Source organism: Onychostruthus taczanowskii, unplaced genomic scaffold, assembly GCF_017590055.1.
Source record: "Onychostruthus taczanowskii isolate IOZ18803 unplaced genomic scaffold, ASM1759005v1 scaffold12, whole genome shotgun sequence".
NCBI lineage: Eukaryota > Metazoa > Chordata > Aves > Passeriformes > Passeridae > Onychostruthus > Onychostruthus taczanowskii.
In genome coordinates, this window is record NW_024498351.1 from 1,452,766 (window position 1) to 1,474,919 (window position 22,154).

Sequence of the window (22,154 nt, forward strand, 5' to 3'; positions counted from 1 at the left end):
GAAGGAAGCGCGTGTTGGGATGACGCTTTGCTTTGCGCAGGGACTCCGAGCGATCCATCGCCCCGGCTCCCAGACCGCAGTTGTTCCCGCGTGCCGGGTTACTGTGCGAGGTCGCTGTTGTCACCCGGTGTGCGTGTCTGAGCGACCCCTCCCGTGGCTGTCCCGCCCGTCCCTCGGGAGCGCGGGACGCTCGCTCCCGGCGCGCGGCAATTATCGGGAATGGCGAGTCCTTTGCGACAGTGCCGGCCGCCGGGCGCCCTTTCATTTACGGCAGGCAGCCCCGTTTGCGGCAGCGCCGGTGTTTCCGGGCGGGCGGGGCGCGCACGTGCAGGTACGTCCGGCCGTGTCCGTGTGTCCGTCCGTCATCCCTCAGGGAATGGCCCCGGGAGCTGGGCTCCCCCCGCCCTGCATGCAGGCCGCCTCCCGAGGGCTCTGAGAGGCGCTGCGGGTGCGCGCCCAGTGCGGCCGAGCACGAGCAGTGCGGCCTCCCGAGGGAGCCTCCCGAGGGAACCTCCCGAGGTTTAACGGGGCCGAGAGGAAGGGTCGGGACGACCCCTGGTACCAGCACGGGCTGGGAGGGATGGATAGAGGGAGAGCAGCCCTGCTGAGGAGGACTTGGGGTGCTGGTGGGTGACAGGATGGACCTGACCCAGCAATGTGCACTCACGGCCCAGAGAGCCAAACTTGTCCCAGGCTGCATCCAGAGCAGCGTGGGCAACAGGGGAGGGAGGGGATTCTGCTCCTCTGCTCTGCTCTGCTGAGACCCCACCTGCAGGGCTGCATCAGCTCTGGGGTGCCCAGCACAGAAGAGACGTGGCGTTTTTGGAGCAGATCCAGAGGAGGCCACGAAGGTGGTCACAGGGCTGGAGCACCTCTGCAGTCAGGCTGAGAGTGGGGAATGTTCAGCCTGGAGAAGAGAAGGTCCTGGAAGATTTTATTGCAGCCTGCCGGTGCCTGAAGGAGGCTACAGCAGAACTTGAGAGGGACATTTCCCAAGGGCATGTAGGGGTAGAATAAGAGGAGACAGTTTTGAGCTGAAAGAGGGTGGGTTGAGGTAGGATATTAGGAAGAAGTTCTTTACTGTGAGAGCGGTGAGGCACTGGAACAGGCTGCCCAGGGAAGCTGTGGATGCCCCATCCCAGGGAGTGTTCAAGGCCAGGCTGGATGGGCCCTGAGCAGCCTGTGGAAGGTGTCCCCGCGCACAGCAGAGGGGTTGGAAGAAGATGACCTTTAGGAGCCCTTCCAACCCAAACCATTCTATGATGTTCTCACTTTGTGCCACTCGTGGGGCTGGGGACTGGCTGGGATGCCATCAGATATGGCATCTGTGTACAGATGGGTGAAAGATGACTAGCTGATCACTGCTAGTCACTTTTTGCAGTTGGATGTTGCAGTGGATGACATCTTAGGTGCAAACTTGATTTTTCATAGGCCAGCATGTTTCTGGTGAGGATTGGAAAGGACAAACCATTAAATTAACAAACCAGGCTGACAGGAGACTGCAGTTTCTACAGCAAATCAAATGTGACGCATACATCTGATTTTTTTTGTTCACAATGCAGGAAACAGTAGAGAATGTCTTTTCGTGGAAGAGGAGGTGGAGGAGGAAGAGGAGGTGGCTTTAACCGTGGAGGAGGTGGCGGTGACAGGGGCGGCTTCAGCCGCGGCGGGCGAGGTGGCTTTGGACGGGGAGGTGGAAGAGGAGGCTTCAACAGAGGAGGATATGACCAGGGCCCTCCAGAAAGGGTAGTTTGTAAGTTACATGGAGAAACTTCATTTATTGTGTTGAGATTGTCTGTTCCAGCTCTTTAGCTTGTTTGTTCTTTATTTCAGTGTTGGGAGAGTTCATGCATCCCTGTGAAGATGACATAGTTTGTAAGTGTAAAACAGAAGAAAACAAGGTGCCTTATTTCAATGCCCCAGTGTACCTGGATAATAAGGAGCAGATTGGCAAAGTGGATGAAATATTTGGACAGCTGAGAGACTTTGTATCCTTCAAAAAATGTTCAATAATTGATTTGATATGAAATGGGATTTCTCTAGGATTTTAAATAGTTCAGGGGTTGGCTACCAGTTCTCTGTGAGTCTTGCTGCAACTGTAGGTGCTTCATACACATTAAGTGCCCACCTTAGAGCTTTTGTGATATGACAGAGCACTTGAAGTCAGTCAGAGGTTTTCACTCTTTAGCAGTACTGATGCTGTGTTTTGGATCCATGGTGGTTCAAATTGTTACTTTTTGTGGCTAACTGACCAAATTTTCTGCTATAGGTTATTAAGCCATGGCTGATTTGGATCAAGGGCCTTGGGGTTTTTTTGTGGGTTAGGGGACCTTGCTCATGCTCCAGCACATTATTTAATTATAAAGTGTGTTTATACTAAGATGTCCTGTGGCTCATTGTCCAGTTTATTACTTTACCTGCCCATAAAAATGGGCATATCTCTGACATCAGAGATATCAGGACATCTCTGGCAGAGCCAGCCTGACACAGAGACATTGGGTACATTCTGTGGTCACTGCCAGGTGGACAGAACCCATGACAAAAGGAGGATAGCTGGGGGAGTAACCCAGTTAAGACTCAGCCTGTGTTGGTTGGTTGAGTACCAGTCACTAGCTACGTGCATTTTCCTCACCCACATTAAATATGAAGTAAAATATGCAGGTTTCAATCACTTTTAGTTGGAATTGTGTTGAAATTTAGCTGAATTTATGAAATACTTAGAAAATGTCTGAATGTTCCTTCCATATACTGATCAAAATCACAGTTTTGCAAGCTTTATTACTGCAATGCTCCTTAAGGAAACCAACAGTATTTTTCAGTGAAACTGTCTGAGAACATGAAAGCCTCTTCATTTAAAAAAATGCAAAAGGTAAGTCAGTCTCAATAACAGAATTTTACTGAATGTCATCTGTTAGCTAAGTCTTTGTCAGCAGATAATAAAAGCTTTATTAAGTTTTTAATAACTTTAAAAGCAGATTGTCCTATGTAAACATAGGAATTAAATTCCTCATCCTTTCCAGTTTTGTGTTTGCCACATTATTCCCTCTCCCTGCCCCACAAGAAAAGATGCAACAAAATCACACAAATACCACCTATATTTTAGCAGCTTTTTAATTCTGGGATTTACTTCTTGTGTGCTTTCTCTGTTTGGCTTTTTGCAGAGGACAGTTTGACATAATGGGATAAGACCAAATTGTGGTTATTTGTAAAGAAAGATATTAATGTGCTTTTTCAGTCTTGTTATTTTGAAAGCCTAATGGAATTCTCTTCCTGCAGTTTTACATTGATCCAGCAAAGCTGCTGCCTCTTCAGAGATTTTTGCCAAGGCCCCCTGGAGAAAAAGGTGCTCCCAGAGGAGGTGGTAGAGGAGGACGTGGTGGTGGACGTGGGGGAGGAAGAGGTGGTGGTAGAGGTAAGGTCACAAGAATCTTAAAGCTGCAGAATGTTGGAGTTATTTGAGATGCCATGAGTTGCTTTGGTCATTTGTTCTGTGGAATATTTGTGTTTTGTTTTCTGAAGCTGCTGGTGAGTACTTGAATATCAACAGCTGTATTGCAGATGAAAATGTTTCTGCTTGACTTTATAGAAGAGTCAGTGATACCTTTCAGGTGGTGAGACTGGCTAAATAACAGCTCCAAAGCAGAGGGAGGAGAGAATGCTGATTTGTAACAAAGACAGAAAGTTTTTTGAACTTCACCTGTGATGTACTCTTCAATTAAAGCTGAAGTTTGTTTTTTCTTACATCACAGTTTCTTGTCTCTTTTCCATACCCTGCCCCTTTTCAGCAAGGCCTGAGTGTTTCAAAGTGGTTTGGTTTAATGTTGAGTTGCAATTAATAGATAATAATTACTAATAGTTGTAATGAATTACTGGTTAATATATGTAATTTATTTTTTGCTCTTGTGAAGGTAATTGTTAAGTCTCTTTAGTATTTTGGACATGGTATATCAGATATTAAGCAATACCTAAAATGCTCCAGATGGTCCCTAGAAGAAACAGGGTACTAGTAATTGACCTGGTAACTGTCTGGCAATTGACAGTTTCTGGTTTTTTGTTGTTGTTCGTTTCATTTCATAAGCTGTCTATGAAATAAATTGTTGTGCATAACCAAGAATTTACATGCTCCTCAAAGGGTAATTTCTTTTGTTTAGGAGGATTTGGAGGAGGCAGAGGTGGAGGAAGAGGAGGAGGATTCAGAGGAGGTAGAGGCGGAGGAGGATTCAGAGGAGGAAGAGGTGGTGGAGGAGGCTTTCGGGGTGAGTGTGGGGTTTTACCTTTCAGTAACAACAATAGCTTCTAAAAAAAAAAGCTTGTAAATATTAAAAAGCTTATAAAAATTAAAATAATTTAAAGCTTGTAAATATTAAACAGAATCTTGTGACTTTTAATGTCTTATAGATGTTTATAGTTCTGTGCAAGAGATTTCTGTGCATCCTGGTAGTTTAAACTGAAGCACAGTACTCTGCATTTGTTGATGCATGTGTAAAACCATGTTTTTTGCATTTTATTTTATCAACTCATTCAATGTTATCTATAGAATTTGCTTGAAGCACTACTAAGATAAGAATTGTTTGATGTATTTTTCTTTTCTCTTAAAATAGGAAGAGGACATTAAAAATGGACCCATGAGTATCTCCTCATTGTCTTATCATGTCATCTGCAGAAGTGAAGAACGATCAAAAATTTTTGTAAAGGACCCTGAAAATCTTTTTATAAAGAACTTGAAGCTACAAATGACAATTATTTTTACACTTCATGACTGTTGATGGACACATGAGGAGAGAGTAGCCCCAGGTGAAGAGCTGAAGACTGCTCAGAATATGTGTAAACTTTTCTAACTGAGCCACGGTTCGATGTTATTCTTAAACTGTTTGTTTCTGACAAGCAGTGCAGTCAATGCTTAACTCCATGTTGGAGTTGGGAGTAAACAACCAGCTGAAATGGGTTTTCAAAAGACCCTACAGGTTCACTGCATGCACATACTTCAATGTGAACCTGTGCATGAGTGATCCCTGGTTCTCATCCTCCTTTTGTATCGAATCTTGGCTGCTCTGAAATGGACATGCCGTTCAAACAACCTTTGTGAACCTTTTTTTTATAAATTAAATTTCAAACTTTGGTGTCGATAATTTTTTAAATGCATAATAATGTCTAAGAGGAACACAGCAGAGTATATTTTTGTGAATTTTTCTGTGTAAGTATTAATGAAAGCCAAAGGCATTAAGACATAGGCCTCTTAGAAGGTGCTGTCTAATGAACAAGACAAGATTAATACTATACTTCAGTCATCTAATAGTATCTAATTACATTAAAATGCTCAGGGTTTTTTATTGGCCCTGCCTCTCTCCCTTAGCCTGTTTCTCTGGAGGCTTTGATGTCCTGGTACTGCACCTCTGTGGTGCTCTGGGTTTGTGTCGAGCTGAGATTAAATAGCTGTTCATAGGGCTCCTCTACACACAATGCTTTCAGTTATGCATTGCTTAGAAAGGCGTGACAAAGTCTGCATGAGTCTTTGATCTCTTTAAATGGTTTCATAATGAGGGTTGTTGGAAAGATAGTGACTGTGTCTTCCTAAGGATGGAGGAGACCAGGGTGCCTCTCTGCTCTGGAATTTTGGAAATAAAATAGGTGAAAATAGAACTCCCTGGATTTCTTTCAACTGGAGCCAGGAGTCTGTTTACAGACTCTCCTACCAAGCACTTTTGAAAAGGGGTCTGTAGAATAATGTATGTGCAAGTATTTTGAACATCTTGTTCAGTGTGAAAAAAGTTCCTTTCAGTACTGATTGCACTGTTATGCTTTTGAATTGATGAATGCAGTAACAGGCAGTTTAATTATGTTAGCCTTCTGCTTAACAAAGGCAGCAGGTAATTTTTCAGTACCAGGATTGGACACTTACTGCATGTTTTAACAGATGTGACCATTACTTTTAATAACGTTGAACAAAACTTGAAAGAGTAGAAAAACAAGTAGTAAAGAATTAATTTAAATGTGAATAGATGCTGCAAAGGATAATAGATAAAAATGTTCTTCAGATTAAAAAAAAAACCAAACCACAGAATACTGAAGTTCTGCTAGGTCTGCTTTTGTGAGAAGAAGCTGAGTATCTTAAACCCAGGAAATGAGGGATTCCAAGTTTTTTGCCTGGTGTTGCTACAAGCCTAGCTTTAGCCAGGTCAGTTAAATCTGGAACTGAGAATTATTAGGCTTTTGTTGCTGTGCATTGCTAGGCCTAAGTGTCTTGGGGCTTTGACTTGAGGCTTTGTAAAATTACCTTTTATCTAAATTCTTTGCAAATAATTGCATTTTGGGCATTCCACGTTGCAGCTGAACAACGCAAACCAAGTGCACCTGCAGTGTCAGTACTGTCATGTTTGCAGCTGGATCCTCTGCTGTGCTGGGTTTCTTCACTGATGCTTCAGTGGTGGGCAGCTGGCTTGGATACTCTTTCTTTATTGTTTTCACTTTGAAAGACTGACATAACACAGTCCTCACTCTTTCACCCAAATCCGTGCTGCTCTTTGCTGTTCTTTAGGGATGTGCTTTTTGCCAGGGTGTCAGAAGGCTCCTGCTGTGACCTGCGGAGTGCAGGGTGCGGCAGGCAGTGTTTGGCTGCAGGCAGTGTGGCCTGGCAGCCCAGGAGCAGGCGCAGGCAGGAGAGTGTGCTGGGTCTCGGCAGGTGGAGCAGTGAGTCAGCCTCAGCCGCTGCAAGGGCAAAGCAAAAGCTTTGACCTGTGCAGAGGGGCTAAACAGCAATATCCATTGCAGCTCTGGAGGAAAGATTGGCCTCTTGGATATAAGGAAGGGAGCATTATGGTATGGCCTATGCATACAAACCTGTTTGGATTTTGTGCAAGTATCCAGAGAATTCTTAAATCTCCACTGAGATTGTATGATGTTCTTAGGATGGAAGAACATATGAGGAATCTGTCTGGTTGTGTTTGCCATATGATGATGCCTTTTTTTGATTCTCCATTCTGGGGAAGGGGTTATTTGCAAGGCACATTAAGTCCCTGTTCTGTGTTGTCTTCTCTGTGCCATGCTGTGACCCTGCCCTCCTAATATACGATGCCTTCTTTTCATTCTCCATTCTGGGGAAGGGGGTTATTTGCAAGGCACATTAAGTCCCTATTCTGTGTTGTCTTCTCTGTGCCAATGCTGTGACCCTGCTCTCCTAATATAAGTAAAGTGCTAACAGTAACAGATTGAAAATTCAGTCTCAAAAAATGAAGATGTCTTGTCTGCAGTGTAATGCTGTAATGAACTAAGAAGTTCTCTAATTTTTTATGACACCTTTCTCTCAGTCTTGAACTTCTAATTCAAATTCTAGCTGTGAGTCTGTCACAGTGCTCCTGATTTTAGTAAGTGAAATGTTCTGGTTTTATTTATGTGCTTAATTGGAGATACTCTGTGCTTCTGCTGAAGAGAACAGAAAAACGGCTTACAGGTGCTGTGACAGAAATAGGTGTGTTGGCAGAAATGGCAAATTTCAAGTAGTTGTAGTGTCTGGGGTAGAAAAGTCAGAGTGCAATCTGAAGTGAGGGGTAAGGTGTTACTGTAGGCTCTGGATGACAGTTTGGTGTTCCTTGTATTTATATTCCCCTTTCTGGTAGTCCTTGGAGCACATAGCTGGACTGTCTAAATAGCTTCTCATCTGCCACCTGCTCCAGCAGCACAAGGGGGGTTGCTGTCCTGGAAATTCCTTTGAAGCTGAGGTGGGCTTCAGAGCAGCTCAGTACACAGCAGTAGTGGTGTCACCTACCTGTGTCCTCCTCCACTCCCATGGCAGTGTTTGACCCTGGTGTAGGATCTGACTTTGAGCTGATTTTGAAACTGACACCTGGTGCAGCACCAGGATTGCTTACAAGTATTTAGAAGACCTGGAGCCTTTTGTCCATTCCACAGCAAACTTTTGGGGTTATTTTTTTTTTCTATTTGGGATCTAAATCCTCCTTAAACAGAGGGTAATACATGGCAGTGTATTACAAGGCTTAAATAGTTACCTAATGAAAATGGCTTTAGTGGCCCTGCATTCCTTGCAGAGTTGTTTATTTCCTTGTGTTTTCTGCAGATGGTGGGATAGGATGGCTCAATGTAGTTCATAGATTTGCTGTGTTATTTATAGACATTTGATGAAGTGCAGAAAATAATTGGGATATTTTCATGTAAGTCTTAACACTGGCGGTTGTAGAACAGGAAGGATTTTCTCTGGCACTGACTTGTACATCTCAATGTTTGCCTGAAGAAATGCTGGACTGTGGCACATAGACTGGTGCAAAGTGATTTGCAGTTGTATAAAGCATTGTCTTGGCAAGAAAGAGTATTGTTTATAAAAAAAACAACATAGCTATTGGGTGATGTATGGCAAGTAAAAATCTTAGTGGGGTCGTGCATCTTTCAGGGCTCTCAGCTGAAGATCTCTACAGAATGAAATTTTTCTAACAGTTTAAGTCTAGTAAAAACCTTTGTGAATGAGAAGAAAGAGGCAAGTTATTAATTTGTTTTCCTTGGGTTTTCAACCATTTGCATCCCTTTGGGAAAAGGTTAAAGAGACGTTTTGCCTTAGAGAGTCCTCCAGCGGTGGAGGGCATAGTAAACATGGGAAGGGGTTGGGTTTGGGATGGATTTGTAGCGGGGTTACTGGAAATAGGAAGAGGTTTGGGCTTGGTTTTGGTTTCCAGTTTATTTATTTTTAATGCAAAAGGTAAGTTGCTCTACTCACATCGTTCATGCATTGATATATATTTTACACATAACTGAAAGCGGCTTGCTAAAACTCATATTGCATTGCCCCACATATATATAGAAATACGTGCAAATGGAAGAATGGATTTTAATAGAAGTTACATTTTGCTACTGATCTGGGACAGGTGGGAAGGAAAAGCATCACTTATAAGGCGCCCCTCTGACACCTGTAATGCTATGTTATTGAAGGATAAAAACAGCCTGCGGTTTTGGATTTTATCTTCTTATACCAGTATTAATAAGCAATGTGGTAAGACGTATTTTATCTGGTTTAGAAGCTGTGGATTATTTTTACACTTCAATATTTAATTTCCTGTTTTATCTTTTTGACTTTCTTTTATGAACTAGAGTGTTGCAGAAAACGAATACTTTTGATGATGTCTGCCTTTAGTTTTGACTTTTCTCTGTCAGTTCTAGTTGCTGTAAAATTAGTCAAATTTGAGAAGAGAGAAACAATTGGTACATAGGAGGGACTGCATGTATTAGAAAGTTGTATTTAAATCAACAAGTATAACATTTATTTTGTTAATTGCTACTGTACATTTGGAATCCTATCTGAGTAAAAATAGTATTGGTTTGCTTTTTTGAGGCATTCATCATTGCAATCTCTGACTTCTGTGGAAGCTGCAAGATCTGAGGTGCTTTTGAAAATCTTGCCAAAGTGTCAGAGGAGGAAAGCAAAGATACCAAATTATTGCCATGCCAAGTCTTTCAGGGCAGGACAGTGTTGCACGAGGAAAGTGGCTTCATTGCCAAATGGATCATCTTTCCTTTCAGAGCCCTCCCACACTGTTCCTGCCTAATCCTCTTCTGACAGGAAAATCACTGTAATAATACAAATACCCTGAGAGCTGTGAGTGCAGATGTGGGGCATTAAAGGAAACGTTTGCTCGCAGGACTGTGGTGCGAGATCGTGTGTAATAATGATGATTAAATGCTGTGACTGCACAAGTTTATATAAAAATTTTTTTACCTTTATATTCAGAAGAAAGATGCAGGATGTTTGTTTTGGAGAACTAAGGAGTGGGAGGGAATACTCTATGAGTATTTCACAGGTTAGAGAAGAGAGAGCTCCTCAGGTGTACTTTCTATAGGATGACTGTATTCCTGTGTCACTGCACCCTTACTGCTGCTCAGAAGGCACTGCCCTAGCCTGGGACCTGCTTGACCTACCTGTGAACCACATACAGCTGAAGAACCACTGGTGCTCATCTTTGTCACTTTTACACACAGTATGACTACTGACTGAAGGCAAAAACTGTATGAAGCAGAGCTGAGGGGGAACAGCTGCTTTCTGGTACTCCGTGTAAGTCCTTTGGGCAAGGACTTATTGCAGCTATTATTTATGCAGGGTTTTTTAAAGAGTCTTTGCTTTGATGTGTTGGTACCTCATAGTTGAAGGGAAGAAAACATGAGCTTTTGCTGCTCAGATCTTTGAAAAGTGCCCAGTAAGATGCTTTGAAAAATTTGCCCAAAGTAAACTTACATGTATTGTGTTTAAGGGAGGGAGGCATATTCAACAACCATTTTCTATAGACCAGGCTGTTTTAGAAATGTAGCAGCTGAGTTTTCTGAAAGTCATGCTTCACTTAGGAAAATACTGGAATGTGTTTTTCTTGTGTCTTTGTCAGAGAGTTTAAATCAAACAAAGAATCTTGGAGAAGTAAGTCTTTAAAGATTTGAAGGGATGGGCTTTAGAGTATATTTATCCCGTTTTTAAGGAAACTGACATTTGTCTCTTCGTGTTGTACTGCAGGTTTTTGTGCTATGCCTGATGATGGGAATTAGTTCCAAATCAGGCTGATGATTGAACTGAGTCAACTTTTGTTGAGGTTTCCAAAGCATTGCACAAGAGGTTTGAGGGGAAAAAGTTTGGGGGCATGTGACAGTTAATCTCATTAGCAGTAAGAATGAAGTTTAAGCACGCTGTTCAAAATTTGCTCAGTTCTGTGCTGCTCTTTGTTTTAATTAACAATCTCCTGCATAGATTGGGAGCGTAAACTTCTTTCCGCTTTAGTCCAATCAAATCACGCTTGGAAGCTGTCAGTGGTGGGGGGCAACTCCTACCTACCCCCCCTTGTTTTAATTGTTCAGTGAGTCTGTTGAATAATGAAAGAATTTGCCTGACAGGGTTTTGTAGTGTTTCGTCTTCTTGATGAATTATTTCAGAGGATAGACGACAGTCTTTTGTTAAAAATGCATTGGAATGACTCATCCAATTCCTCAGAAAGTGACAATGAAGCTCATTCAGCCTTCACACAGACTGAGCACAACATAGTTGCAGCTTACTTAATAACAGCAGGTATGGGCATTGGCAAATTGTTGCGTAACTTTTTAAAATAGAACTTGTAAATCTGAATGCTCATTTTGTACAGTAATAGTGATGGTATTTCATTTTGTATTAGACAGCTGTCTGATGGTTTTTCTCCATGTTTACTGACAAGTTAGCAATCAGCTGCCTGACTGAAATATGCAGGAACATCTGAAGTGTGCAGAATCTAAGTTTTCTGCTCTATATTTGAAGGCAGCGTTGTGTCTCAAAAAATACATTTTGTTGATATGTAATTATAGAAGAGAGTGAGAATTAGTTTCTGCCAGCTTGCAAAATAGATAAAAATAGGGCATAGCTGTCACATCTTGCATTTTTCTGAGATGTGCTCGAAGCTATCTTGAGATTTCTCCTGGGCCACACGTTTGTACTAATATCTGTGTAGTCTGAGCATGTGAGCGGGTGTCTGTTAGGGGGATGTAAGGGGAAGGGTTGGAATGTGACTTAGAGGGAGGGAGCTGGTCATTAATCAGAGAAGAGCAGATTCCAGTTGCAGCTGTATTTTTCACCAATGACACGTGTTAGAAAAGCACGCTGTGAGGCTTCACATCATGTTTGTTCCCTGTGACTGCAGTGGTCTTTAGCTAAACTTGAATGATTATAAAATTATTCTTTTTCTTCCCTTAAAAACTTATTCATTATATCACCACAGCTTCTTCAGTAGTGCTTTACTGAAGCATTGAATGCTATAGTAATGAAATATCCACCTAACCAGAATGCAATGTTTAAAAACAGGCCTTTAATACCTTTATTATGGAAAATCAAATCAGTTTAGTCTTTATTCATTGACTGTACCACGAAATTTTCTATGCTGTAGTTAGATTTAAAAATACTTTACAATATTAATGTATTTTACATTTATAGGAAATAGTATTGCTGATGGTCGCAGTTTATTTAGCATATATGTCTGAAGTGGTGAGTATCAAATTGCTGTGCTGGAAAAGTGGGTATTTTTGGATGCAAAGACAATAATTTATATAAGGTCTTTGGAGAAATTAATAGAACAGCTACACAGAGCAGTAGGTTTCTTAAGAAGCTGTAGAGATAAATAATTGCCAAGTATTGGAAGCCTAGATATACCTCTTATATTTTTATTAAAATTGATTATGTAGTATGTAACAAGGTAATATTTTCAGATAGCTTTGACCAGCTGGTGTTCAAGATCAAAGCTATCATTGGTGATCATAGGGTATCAATGGAATTAGCCAGAATCAAGCCAGCTCTTCTTTCTTAATCTTGCATGGACATTAAATGTCATGGGAAAAAAAAAAAAAGTTGGATTACTTTGCAGTTTTAGGATTTTTTTTTTATTTTTCTACTTCTAATTATGATTGGGGGAGTCTAATAAATCTTTACTTTCTTAATGAGAAAATTTTTTGGCAATGAAGTCCATAAAGTATTTGAAAGTATGATTGATTGCTTTGCACCGGCCTTACTGCAGCAAATTTCACATCTTGAAGATTTAAGCCTTGTTAATAAGCAGAAGTGTAAGAATAAGAATGAAGTCTGGCTACAGTGTTCATCATTATTCTGCTCTTTAAAAGATTTAAGTGTTTCTCTCTTGTTTTCTGGGAATGAAGTAATTGTTAAGCATTACACTGGTCAGTGTATTCATTTTTGTAATGACAGTAGGGATGCTCAGGCTGCAGCAGGCTCTGCTGCCTCATGGATGTCTTTCTGCTTATAGTGGTGAATTCTCTGGTATAATTTTAAAATGCTAACTGGAAAGGTAAATTCCGTGTTATACTTGTATCTAATTTTTTTTACTTTGCTACTCCTATCTAACATTGCCATGTCCCACCCTAAACTATGTTCCCAAGCACCATATCTACATATTCCACGGCATGGCAACTCAACCACTTTCATGGGCAGCCTGTTCCAGTGCTTGATAACTCTTTCAGTGAAGAAATTTTTCCTAATATCCAAAAGTACTCTTCCCTGGTGCAACTTGAGGCCGTTTCCTCTCACCCTATCACTTGTTCCTTGGGAAAAGAGACTGACTCCCATCTGGCTTCACCCTCCTTTCAGGAGGTTATTAGAGAATGATAAGGTCACCTTGACCCTCCTTTTCCCCCAGCTAAACAACCCCAGCTCCCACAGCTTCTGCTCATAAGATTTGTGCTCCAGCACTTTGACCAGCTTCAATGTTCTTTTAATGGGCACTGCTTAACTGCTGCCTGGAGAAACTTCATTCATCTGCTTGACCTGTACCTCAGAAACAGAGAAGAGATCATTTCTTGTATCTACGTGCTTTTTCTTGCTTCGTTCAAGATGGAATCCATCTTCCATCTTATATTTTGTTCCTCAAAACATTCTCTTTCTTTGCTCTATTATTAATTTATTTTACTGATACTAACATTTTTAATGAATATAGGTCCCACTTTTTCTTCCCTGTTTTTCATTGCCTCCCCTTTCACCGCTTACTTTTAAGGCTGGACTCTGAATTATTTAATTTAAATGCTTCTAGAAGGATCTTTTCTTCACCCCGAGGATACAAGTTTACAGTCTTGTTGTATGTCAGATTTCATTATTGGTAGCTGTAATATCTGTTAAAACATGCCTCATAAAAAGTCTGCATTATTAAACTTCTAATTCTCCTTTGCTCCCTCTCCCCAAGAGATGACATGCTATCTGTCAACAGGAGAGCTGACAGAACTGGCACTGCATGTGGCTTTTTTACTGTGGTGTTCATTTCAAATCAGATCCTCAGCTCCTTGTTTATTTAAATTTTAGGAGTACATAGGATCAATGTCATTCCTGAAATGTGTGAGTATATGAATATGATAGATGATGACATCTGTGAGGCCAAAAAAGATTAGACCTCCAACAGGAGACGTGCACCTGAGAACAGACATCCTTGGTGGTGTTAAAAGAGAGATAGCTGAGGGGCAATTATGATTTTGCCTCATTTGATTTTAAAATTGCTGAATCTCAGGGGTTGGCAGTGGCCTTCTTGTAGATCTAGGAGCATAAGTTTTTTTATAACCCTTTTTATTTTACCAGTCACCGGCCTGAATTCTTCTTTACCGAGGAGGTCAACGCTGTACTTGGTCGCCGGAGTGTTTGAAATGTAATCCTAGATGCATTTGAATTTCTGCTCTGCTAGTTGTCATTACATCAAAAGTCTTATTGGTGCTTACTGAATCCATGTGAAGGTTGCCTAATTGGACAAGCTTTTCTCTCCTTTTCAGGTGTCTATCCTCTTTGCAAACTTGTACTTGACTGAAAAGAAATCTTTTTTGGGACTTACATGTTACAATAGGCTGCATTTTCTTCTGCATGTGTATTACTGGCTGGTGGGTACCTTTCGTAAAGTTTTCCTTTTTCTGTTTTTACAGGAGTGATAAGCATTTTCAGTAACATTGTTGTGTTAGGCATCTTTGTTAAGTACAAAGAGCTTCGGACAGCAACCAACGCAATTATCATCAACTTGGCTTTTACTGATATTGGTGTTAGTGGCATTGGTTACCCCATGTCTGCTGCCTCAGACCTGCATGGAAGCTGGAAATTCGGATATACTGGATGCCAGGTATTGCAATTCAGTTAGAGAGAAAGTTTCAGCACTTAAAAGCAAAGTGAGAAGTAAGTAATGGCTCTACCTCATGTTATTTTAAGAGATAAGGTGGAGATGCAGAATGTGACTCTGGACCTGAAGCTGATGTTCTGTGATGTCAGCAATTTCTGGAGATGGTTTTTTTGTGAATTTCACTTTAAGCTTATATTCACAATCTGAAAACATTTACGTGTAACCTTATATCTATCAACTAGACATTTTAAAATAGCTTTAAGAAGGCTTAGAAAATCAAATCCTGAAATGAAGATGGTTATAGTAGCACAGGCACATTTGATGATTTCGCTAATATCTAAATAACTTTGATTGCGTCTACTGTTTTGATGGTGAGTTCTGCTTGGCAAATGAATGTCCTTTTTGGATGGGACTGATAGGATATTCAAAGTGAAGGCCTCTAAGGTTTTTGGTCTCCATTAAAGACTTAGCCTACTTTTAAGAGCGCCTATTTTTAAGAGCAGACTGATTGAAAAGCATGCACTTCCATAGGAGAGAGATGGCGGCCTTTGCTCACTGTATATTGTGATTTTAATTTATGTAATTTATAGACTGTTGGGCTTAAGTGCTCACAAATATGAGTAGTAATGTGAAGGCATATACTGAAAATATGTCATAAGGCAAACATTTTGGACATGTATATAACAGATGCTGTCACAGTCTGAGATCACTTGCCTCAGTAGACAGTACCTTCACGGTCAAAATTCAGTCATTGTTTGGCAGGAAGTCTCACTTTTAACATCTTTGGATCTGGATTGGTTTGTGGTGTGTTCAGGTTGATGAGAGATCTCACTGACTGGAGAGTTAAGGCACTTGAAGCACAGCTCATGTCGACCTAAACCAAATGAATCCTGTGATCTGAGGTGGCTGAGTGCCATGTGGTTCTGTTATAACTGCTGGTGCTGTGTGCTCTGGCTCAGGGCTCTGTATTACTGGGGTGCCAGAGGTAACACAGGCATTCCAGTCATCCTTCCTGGTCAGGCTTCCCATGGGATGACCAGGCAGATGCATTTGGAGTATGCTGGGATTGCAGCATGTGTTGTTCTGTGCAAAAGATCTGACACACTTAAAAATGAGGGGTAAATCAGTGGGCCACATCTTTCAAATCATCACAACAGATGAAAGAGTGATAATTGAGAACCTCATGTTTGCTAAAGCCGTAACTCTTTCTGATAGACCAAATACTCCTCAGGTCTCCTTGACATATATTGATAACATGAAATAAACCCCTAAACTCTGAATCTCAAAATTTACTTATTGAAGGACAGTGTTTCTTTGATTTTGAGACTGCTGTCTTTAGGATTTCTAATGGGCACACAAGCAGGTGCTTTTGAAATGTTTACTTTCTAATGAGCTGTCTTCAAATTGCTTGCATTGAATTAAGACCTTTAAGACTTTGCTTATGGAAGCGAACTCTGGCTGAATCGTGTTGATTCAGTACACAGATTTGCGCTTGCATCTTTGAAAGATTTCTCAGAAATTATTTTCTTGCTTGTTTTAATTTCAGATCTATGCTGCCTTAAATATCTTTTTCGGGATGGCGAGTATTGGTTTGCTGACTGTTGTTGCTGTTGATCGGTACCTGACCATCTGCAGGCCTGATATAGGTACTGACATAGGGTCAAAACTCAGTCACTGTTGGGAGGAATAAAATTCTGATTTGATTCTATTGTTTTTTCATCAATGACTCCGTAGTTACAGCATTGGGCAGGACTTGAACCTACAGTACTTGGTTAAGTTACCTAGTTGGCATACTGCTCTTTAAAGTGAAAAATTCATCATTAGTCTGTTACTCTGTTTATAGATTGTGTTTTTATGGCCATTTTCAGTCTTTAGAGGGCCACATCCATGCAGAAAAGCACACAAAAATCCTCTGGCTGTGTGAGGTTTTGACCTCTATCAAGCAGGTGTGTGCCTCTGTTGTGTTAACACCCCCTGGGTGTTTTTCTGTTGTAGCAGTTAATTCCTCCCCTGCAATCTTCCAAGGATGTGCTTGAATGCTGTGTTGCATAATAAGCTTTCGGTGTGGGGTTGGGATTGGGTGTATTGGGTATGATTATCACCCATTCCAACTCAGCCTGTATGCTGAGTTGGAATGGGTGATGGTGTTCAAGTGGTCTAAAAGCTGCAAGGACTGAGATGTCAGTCAGCAGAATGAAACAGGTATGCTGCAGTGTTTGGGACTGCGAGCCTCGGAAAGGGTCTTTATTAACTCTTCATGTGCTTGCTGGAAGCCACCTGTCACTCTAGCTTGACACTGGAAAGAAGCAGCAGATGAGAGCTGTTTGTGACTGTCTGTGCCTGGCTGCAGGAAGAAGAATGACCACCCGTAGTTATGCCACTCTCATCCTTGCTGCCTGGATAAATGCCGTCTTCTGGTCTTCCATGCCTACCGCAGGCTGGGCCAGCTACGCTCCGGATCCCACCGGAGCAACGTGCACAGTAAATTGGAGGAAAAATGATGCGTAAGATTCCCCCTCATGCTTTCTTTTAACTTTCCAGGCTCACTGAAGTCTAAGATTGTTTAATTCACCGCTGTAGGAGCATAGCTTCTTTCTGAAGTATGGAGCAAAATTTTTAACAATAATTTAAAACAATAGAAATAACATAGAACAAGTCTAGCAAAAAACCCTGTAGGAGTTGAGATATGCTTCAAAACTTCAATACTTGTACTTTCCAATAAAAAAAATAGCTAAAAAAATTTTCCTTGTTATTTTAGAGCTTGTTGAAAAATGTCATAATCAAATCAAAATACCAAATTCTTTGGTAACTTTTCCAGGATGGCTATTTGTAAGTTACTCTGTTTTGTTTTTCTGTCTTATCAGGTCCTTTATTTCCTACACAATGAGTGTAATTGCTGTTAATTTTGTTGTGCCCTTAACAGTCATGTTTTACTGTTATTACAATGTTTCCCGGACAATGAAAAAATATGCCAGCAGTAACTGCCTGGAGAGCATTAACATAGATTGGTCTGACCAAGTAGATGTGACAAAGGTAAATGAGTGCATGTTTTGCTTGAAGCATGTTCTTTGTGTTAAAGTCCTATTTGCAAAGGAGTGGTGCAGGCTTATAAGCATTTAGATTTCCTACATTCCCCCTTTCTTTTATACTAAATATTAGCTGATACTGAGCCTTAGTGAAAACTCTTAGCTTGATTTATCACTCTAGATTCCTTATTTTTGGTCTAATACCCTCTCCAGATGAATAGCTACTTTGAAGGCTGAGAACATTGTGAATTTTCCTTGTCTCTCTCCTCTATCACTACCTAGAAATGTACCTTCAAGGTGCCCTAGGAGAACTTTACTGTGTGTCTGCAGAGTCCTTAGGCTTCCTGCTTGGTTCACAGATGTGTCTGGTCTGAAATGGATTGGTCAACTCTCACTTGAACTTGTGGCCTAGGAAAGAGAGTGCATTTCCAGCTCCCAAGCTGTGTAATTCCAATCCCTTGTTCTTTTCAGTCTGTTGAGCTTATCTCTTATGTAAGCAGTAGCAAATGTGAGTTATGGCATGAAAAGATATATCCTGCCTGGAAGGTTGACATTCTTTTAGTGTATAAAAGTCCTTGAGAAATCTTGAAGTTCACCAGCTCCTTTGATTTTGTGTAAAGATGTGATTTATGGTTGGGCATGATGAAAAAGTGAGAGAGAATTGGACAGAAGAGTATGTACCTATGTTTTTGAATTACTTATCAGTGTAAACAGCATTCCTTGGAAAAAACTTCTCATTGCTAAGTTCTGAAGAATAGTATTTTTACCTAAAAAGAGTAATTTGAGTGTTTTACTTTTGTGAAGAACTTTCAGAATACTTGAAACTGAGGATTCAGTTAAAAATTCAGACTCATATTTGTGAAGAAAATGCATTTTTCCTATTTTGCAGTTGAAGACACTAAGTTATAATAAAAATAAAGAGAAAAAAATAATGCTTTGGAGTTAAGCAATATCCATCTTTAGAACTGGACTACTCTCTGCTTTTTGCAAATTAGCATCCTCTAAGCTTTCTATGCACCAAACTTCTAAATGAAAGGGTTCTTACATTTTGGTATTGTGTTTGCATTGAAATAGGGATCTTCTGTGAGAGCCACTGCTTGTGTATTGATTGTGCTCTACAGCAACTCATACAAAGTAGCTGTTTATTTCTTGTTTCTCATTTTGTTCATGTCTGAAAGACTAACTGGGGGTGTAGGTGAGCAGCACTAGGGAATCCTGTGTGTATGCAGCCCAGCAGTTTTGGTTGGTTTTCTAGGGGTTTGTTTTGTCCTCTTGATTCATATGACATTTCCATTGCCAATTCATGTACCTGACAAAATCCAGAAAAGTCTGTCTCAGCTGATGACCTCTCCTACCCTCTACTACCCCCAGTTTGTCACTGTCCAGGTCTGGCTGTGGCATGGCATGTCCTGGGGTGTGAGCCCCAGGCTGCCCAGTTTGTTCTCTCTGCAGACAGGTAGAGAAGACGTGACAGCTCAGATACCTCCTCTGTATCATTCTTGAACATGTCTATGTTGCTCCAAGAATTGAACCAAGCAGAGACTTCTGGGTTACTTAACTATATGTCCTGGAACATTTGCTTTCTTTTATTTAATGGTTTCATAATTAAGCCTTATAAAACATTTTTATTCAGCGCCAAATTAAATATTTGGCTTAAATTTTTGTCTCTGTTCGTATTTATTGTTTGTAATAGCATCCCAGAGTGACTTGTTAGGGGGGTCATAATTCATGTGTGAAGTCCTCTCTGGAAATTTGAACTCCTGATAGGCAGATTTAACCGAATGAGTAGTGCTGATTTTGAAGGAATATTGCACGTAATGAAATGACACCATGCCAAAGACATGGCAGAGAGGTGTGCTATTAAATCCCCAAAGTAAGATTTCAGTGTAAACTGTCAGAATGTGTCAGGTGTGCTTGGTTATATATTGTTTAATTCAGGATAGCTCTGTTTTCACCTAGTCGTATGTGCTTTTGTTACGAGGTTTTCCTGTGAGGTCTTCATCTTGAGGTAATATTGGTTATGTATCTGTTCCTCTCATTTTACAGATGTCTGTTGTGATGATTATAATGTTCTTGGTGGCATGGTCTCCATATTCTGTTGTGTGTTTGTGGTCTTCCTTTGGAGACCCAAAGAAAATTTCTCCTGCAATGGCCATCATAGCTCCTCTCTTCGCAAAATCTTCCACATTCTATAATCCCTGCATTTATGTCATTGCAAACAAAAAGTAAGTGTTCTCAAATTTGTCTATTTCATGATTTTAGCATATCGTCTGAGTATAGAAGGATCACCTGTAAAAAATGGCAAGCTGATTAGTGAAGAGCAAAGGGTATGCCACTGTTAATTTACTGAAGATGACCTTTTGGACAGAAAAAGTAAATTGTTATGATCATCATCACAACATCCTGGATTGATACATATTTTTGAGAACATACTAATATAGCTTTTCAAAGACCCATTTGTGTTTTCTCAAGGAGATTTTAGGTTGCATCAGTAGTAGACTGGTTTTAATGACTGTGGCCAAAGTGTGTGCATCTTAGTGACATGTAACTGGTGTAGATTTTAGTATTTGATTGGGGATGTATCATATTCTAATGCATTAGGATGGATTGACCCTTTTCATTCCAGTAAATAGGTTAAGCCTATTCTGATTTCAGCAAGCATAACAAATCTGGCTCTAATCCAGCCAGTGCCTCTGACTGAGGACTGTGTTTTGCAAAGAGGCATTCTTCCCGTCTCTGCTACCAACCTTCAAGCAGAGCCTGTGATCTCTGCCTAGGTGAACATATCTGCTGAGTCAATGGAAAAACATCTGTGTTTTTTTCCCATTCTGTGAGTTCATCTTTGTTATGGCTGTAAGCTGTCCTGGAATAAACAAATGCTGCTGTGATCCCCATTTAAGAAATTAACTTTACAGTCCTACACCTGGAACTGAAAAAGACCCAGGTCCTTTTGAATTCCAAATACATGGTTTTTTATTAAGTATATTCTATTAAAATTGAAAACTGTTGTAATAGTTAAGACCATCATATCAACTTTTCCCCTTCTCTTTGGTTCTCCAGCTAATGATCTTTCTGTTTTCCCTTCCTTGCCCTTTGCAGGTTTCGGAGGGCGATCCTGGCAATGGTGCGATGTCAGACAAGGCAAGAGATAACCATAAACAATGCTTTGCCCATGAGTGTGTCTCAAAGTGCACTGACATCGCAGAACTCCAGTCATTTGCCTGCATAAATTACATGGAAAGGAGTGAAAACTGGGTTCAAGTTAATTAATCTTTTGGACAATTTCTTTTTGAATAATAATCTTTCCCAGCTAGCTGGTTTATGTGAGTCACAGTAATCTTTTTAAAGAAGCTAAGGAGACAAAATCTGCCAAGACTTTAGTTTGAGAGTGAGGTTTATTGGTCCAATATGTCTGTCCCAAACAAAAAAAGGTAGCAAAGTGGCCACTGTCACTCTTACAGAGCTAGACAAGGTGACAGAGGGGCCAGAAGAGACACAAGTGCAAATTTCTTAGGTTCAATAACCGCAGATTTTTCTTATGTATTAATTTCTTTCATGCAGTACTTTCCACCAGCTCCCCTTGAAAGTTTTCAGACTTCAAATATTCTGGATACTCCCTGTGGCTGTATATGTCCATACCAAGTCCATGTTGATATGCTTTGCAAAGTTCCGTTTCTGTGAATATGTTAGGGTGTCAAAATATCTACACTCACCCCACAGAATCTTTTATTAGGTTTTAGGGTTTTGAAGGAATTTCAGCATATTTAAAGTATTTTTAAAAATTTGACTGGTAGAACCAAGTTAATTTGTAGTAAAGACAGCTTTTGTTTTGTAAGTAGCATGTTTCTAGTGCTTGTGACTGCACAGCAAGTCCTGAAAATGTGACAAATGTACCCTAAAGCTTCTCACTTGGGAGGTGCATAAAACTGAGTAAATATTTATGGTAATTTCTCATCACTTCTGAGTCAATCTTATGTTTATGTAGGTCTGATGTTTAATTTTCAAGAAATAACTTTGTCAGTATGAGTAATGGATTTATTCAGGGTGAAAAAGATGACTGTATAGATTTAGCTTCAACTATTATGTGTTTGTGCATATGCAGTTTGGGTTTGCAGTGTAAAACTTAAACCATTTATGTATTTTTGGCAAAACCCTGTTTTTACGGGATTTTTTGAAAGCTCTGGAATCTGGGCTTCCTATTAATTTGCCATTTTCAGTATTAAAGAAAATGCCAAGCAATGTCCTCATGGTGTACTAGATTTCCTTCAGGAACCTTGGAACACTTTATAGACAGTAAAATATATGCACTGCCTCTTAGGAGAAGAAAAGAGATATTTTATTACACACTAACTTTACAATCTACATATTAAAACAACCTTGGAGCATGGTTGGATGTGATTTGAAGCAGAGTGTGTTCTGACAGACTAAAGAGTGAGCTGCTTTAACTGATGGCATTCAGGATACATTTGAAGGTTAAGCAACCACAGATCTGGGCTAATCTGTTGTAATCTGCTGTTACTAAATGGTT

The 22,154-nt window shown here is 40.5% G+C and overlaps 2 protein-coding genes across 3 annotated transcripts; both read left to right on the top strand.

Moving 5' to 3' along the window:
• The first annotated feature begins 287 nt into the window (after positions 1–287).
• Positions 288–5,118, top strand: GAR1 (GAR1 ribonucleoprotein). 2 transcript variants are annotated; one of them, XM_041427911.1, is made up of 7 exons: positions 288–331; positions 1,563–1,753; positions 1,834–1,988; positions 2,810–2,869; positions 3,277–3,412; positions 4,152–4,256; positions 4,602–5,118. In XM_041427911.1, exons 2-7 carry the CDS (start codon positions 1,576–1,578, stop codon positions 4,613–4,615), a joined length of 648 nt encoding a protein of 215 aa, XP_041283845.1. In that variant the 5' UTR covers positions 288–331; positions 1,563–1,575; the 3' UTR covers positions 4,616–5,118. The 2 variants fall into 2 exon arrangements, with proteins under 2 accessions (XP_041283845.1, XP_041283844.1); XM_041427910.1 differs by lacking the exon at positions 288–331 and adding an exon at positions 347–558.
• Positions 5,119–10,838: 5,720 nt separating this feature from the next.
• RRH (retinal pigment epithelium-derived rhodopsin homolog) lies at positions 10,839–20,855 on the top strand. The gene is made up of 7 exons (XM_041427798.1): positions 10,839–11,047; positions 14,413–14,603; positions 16,147–16,246; positions 16,951–17,104; positions 17,465–17,633; positions 19,673–19,851; positions 20,726–20,855. Exons 1-7 carry the CDS (start codon positions 10,942–10,944, stop codon positions 20,853–20,855), a joined length of 1,029 nt encoding a protein of 342 aa, XP_041283732.1. The 5' UTR covers positions 10,839–10,941.
• Positions 20,856–22,154: the final 1,299 nt, after the last annotated feature.

Coding starts and splice junctions, on each gene's coding strand:
- RRH (XM_041427798.1), top strand. CDS start 10,942: ATGCATTGGAATGACTCATCCAATTCCTCAGAAAGTGACAATGAAGCT. Junction 14,604..16,146: donor TCGGATATACTGGATGCCAG/GTATTGCAATTC, acceptor TTTTAATTTCAG/ATCTATGCTGCCTTAAATAT. Junction 17,634..19,672: donor ACCAAGTAGATGTGACAAAG/GTAAATGAGTGC, acceptor CTCATTTTACAG/ATGTCTGTTGTGATGATTAT.
- GAR1 (XM_041427911.1), top strand. CDS start 1,576: ATGTCTTTTCGTGGAAGAGGAGGTGGAGGAGGAAGAGGAGGTGGCTTT. Junction 2,870..3,276: donor CATTTAAAAAAATGCAAAAG/GTAAGTCAGTCT, acceptor CTCTTCCTGCAG/TTTTACATTGATCCAGCAAA. Junction 3,413..4,151: donor AGGAAGAGGTGGTGGTAGAG/GTAAGGTCACAA, acceptor TCTTTTGTTTAG/GAGGATTTGGAGGAGGCAGA.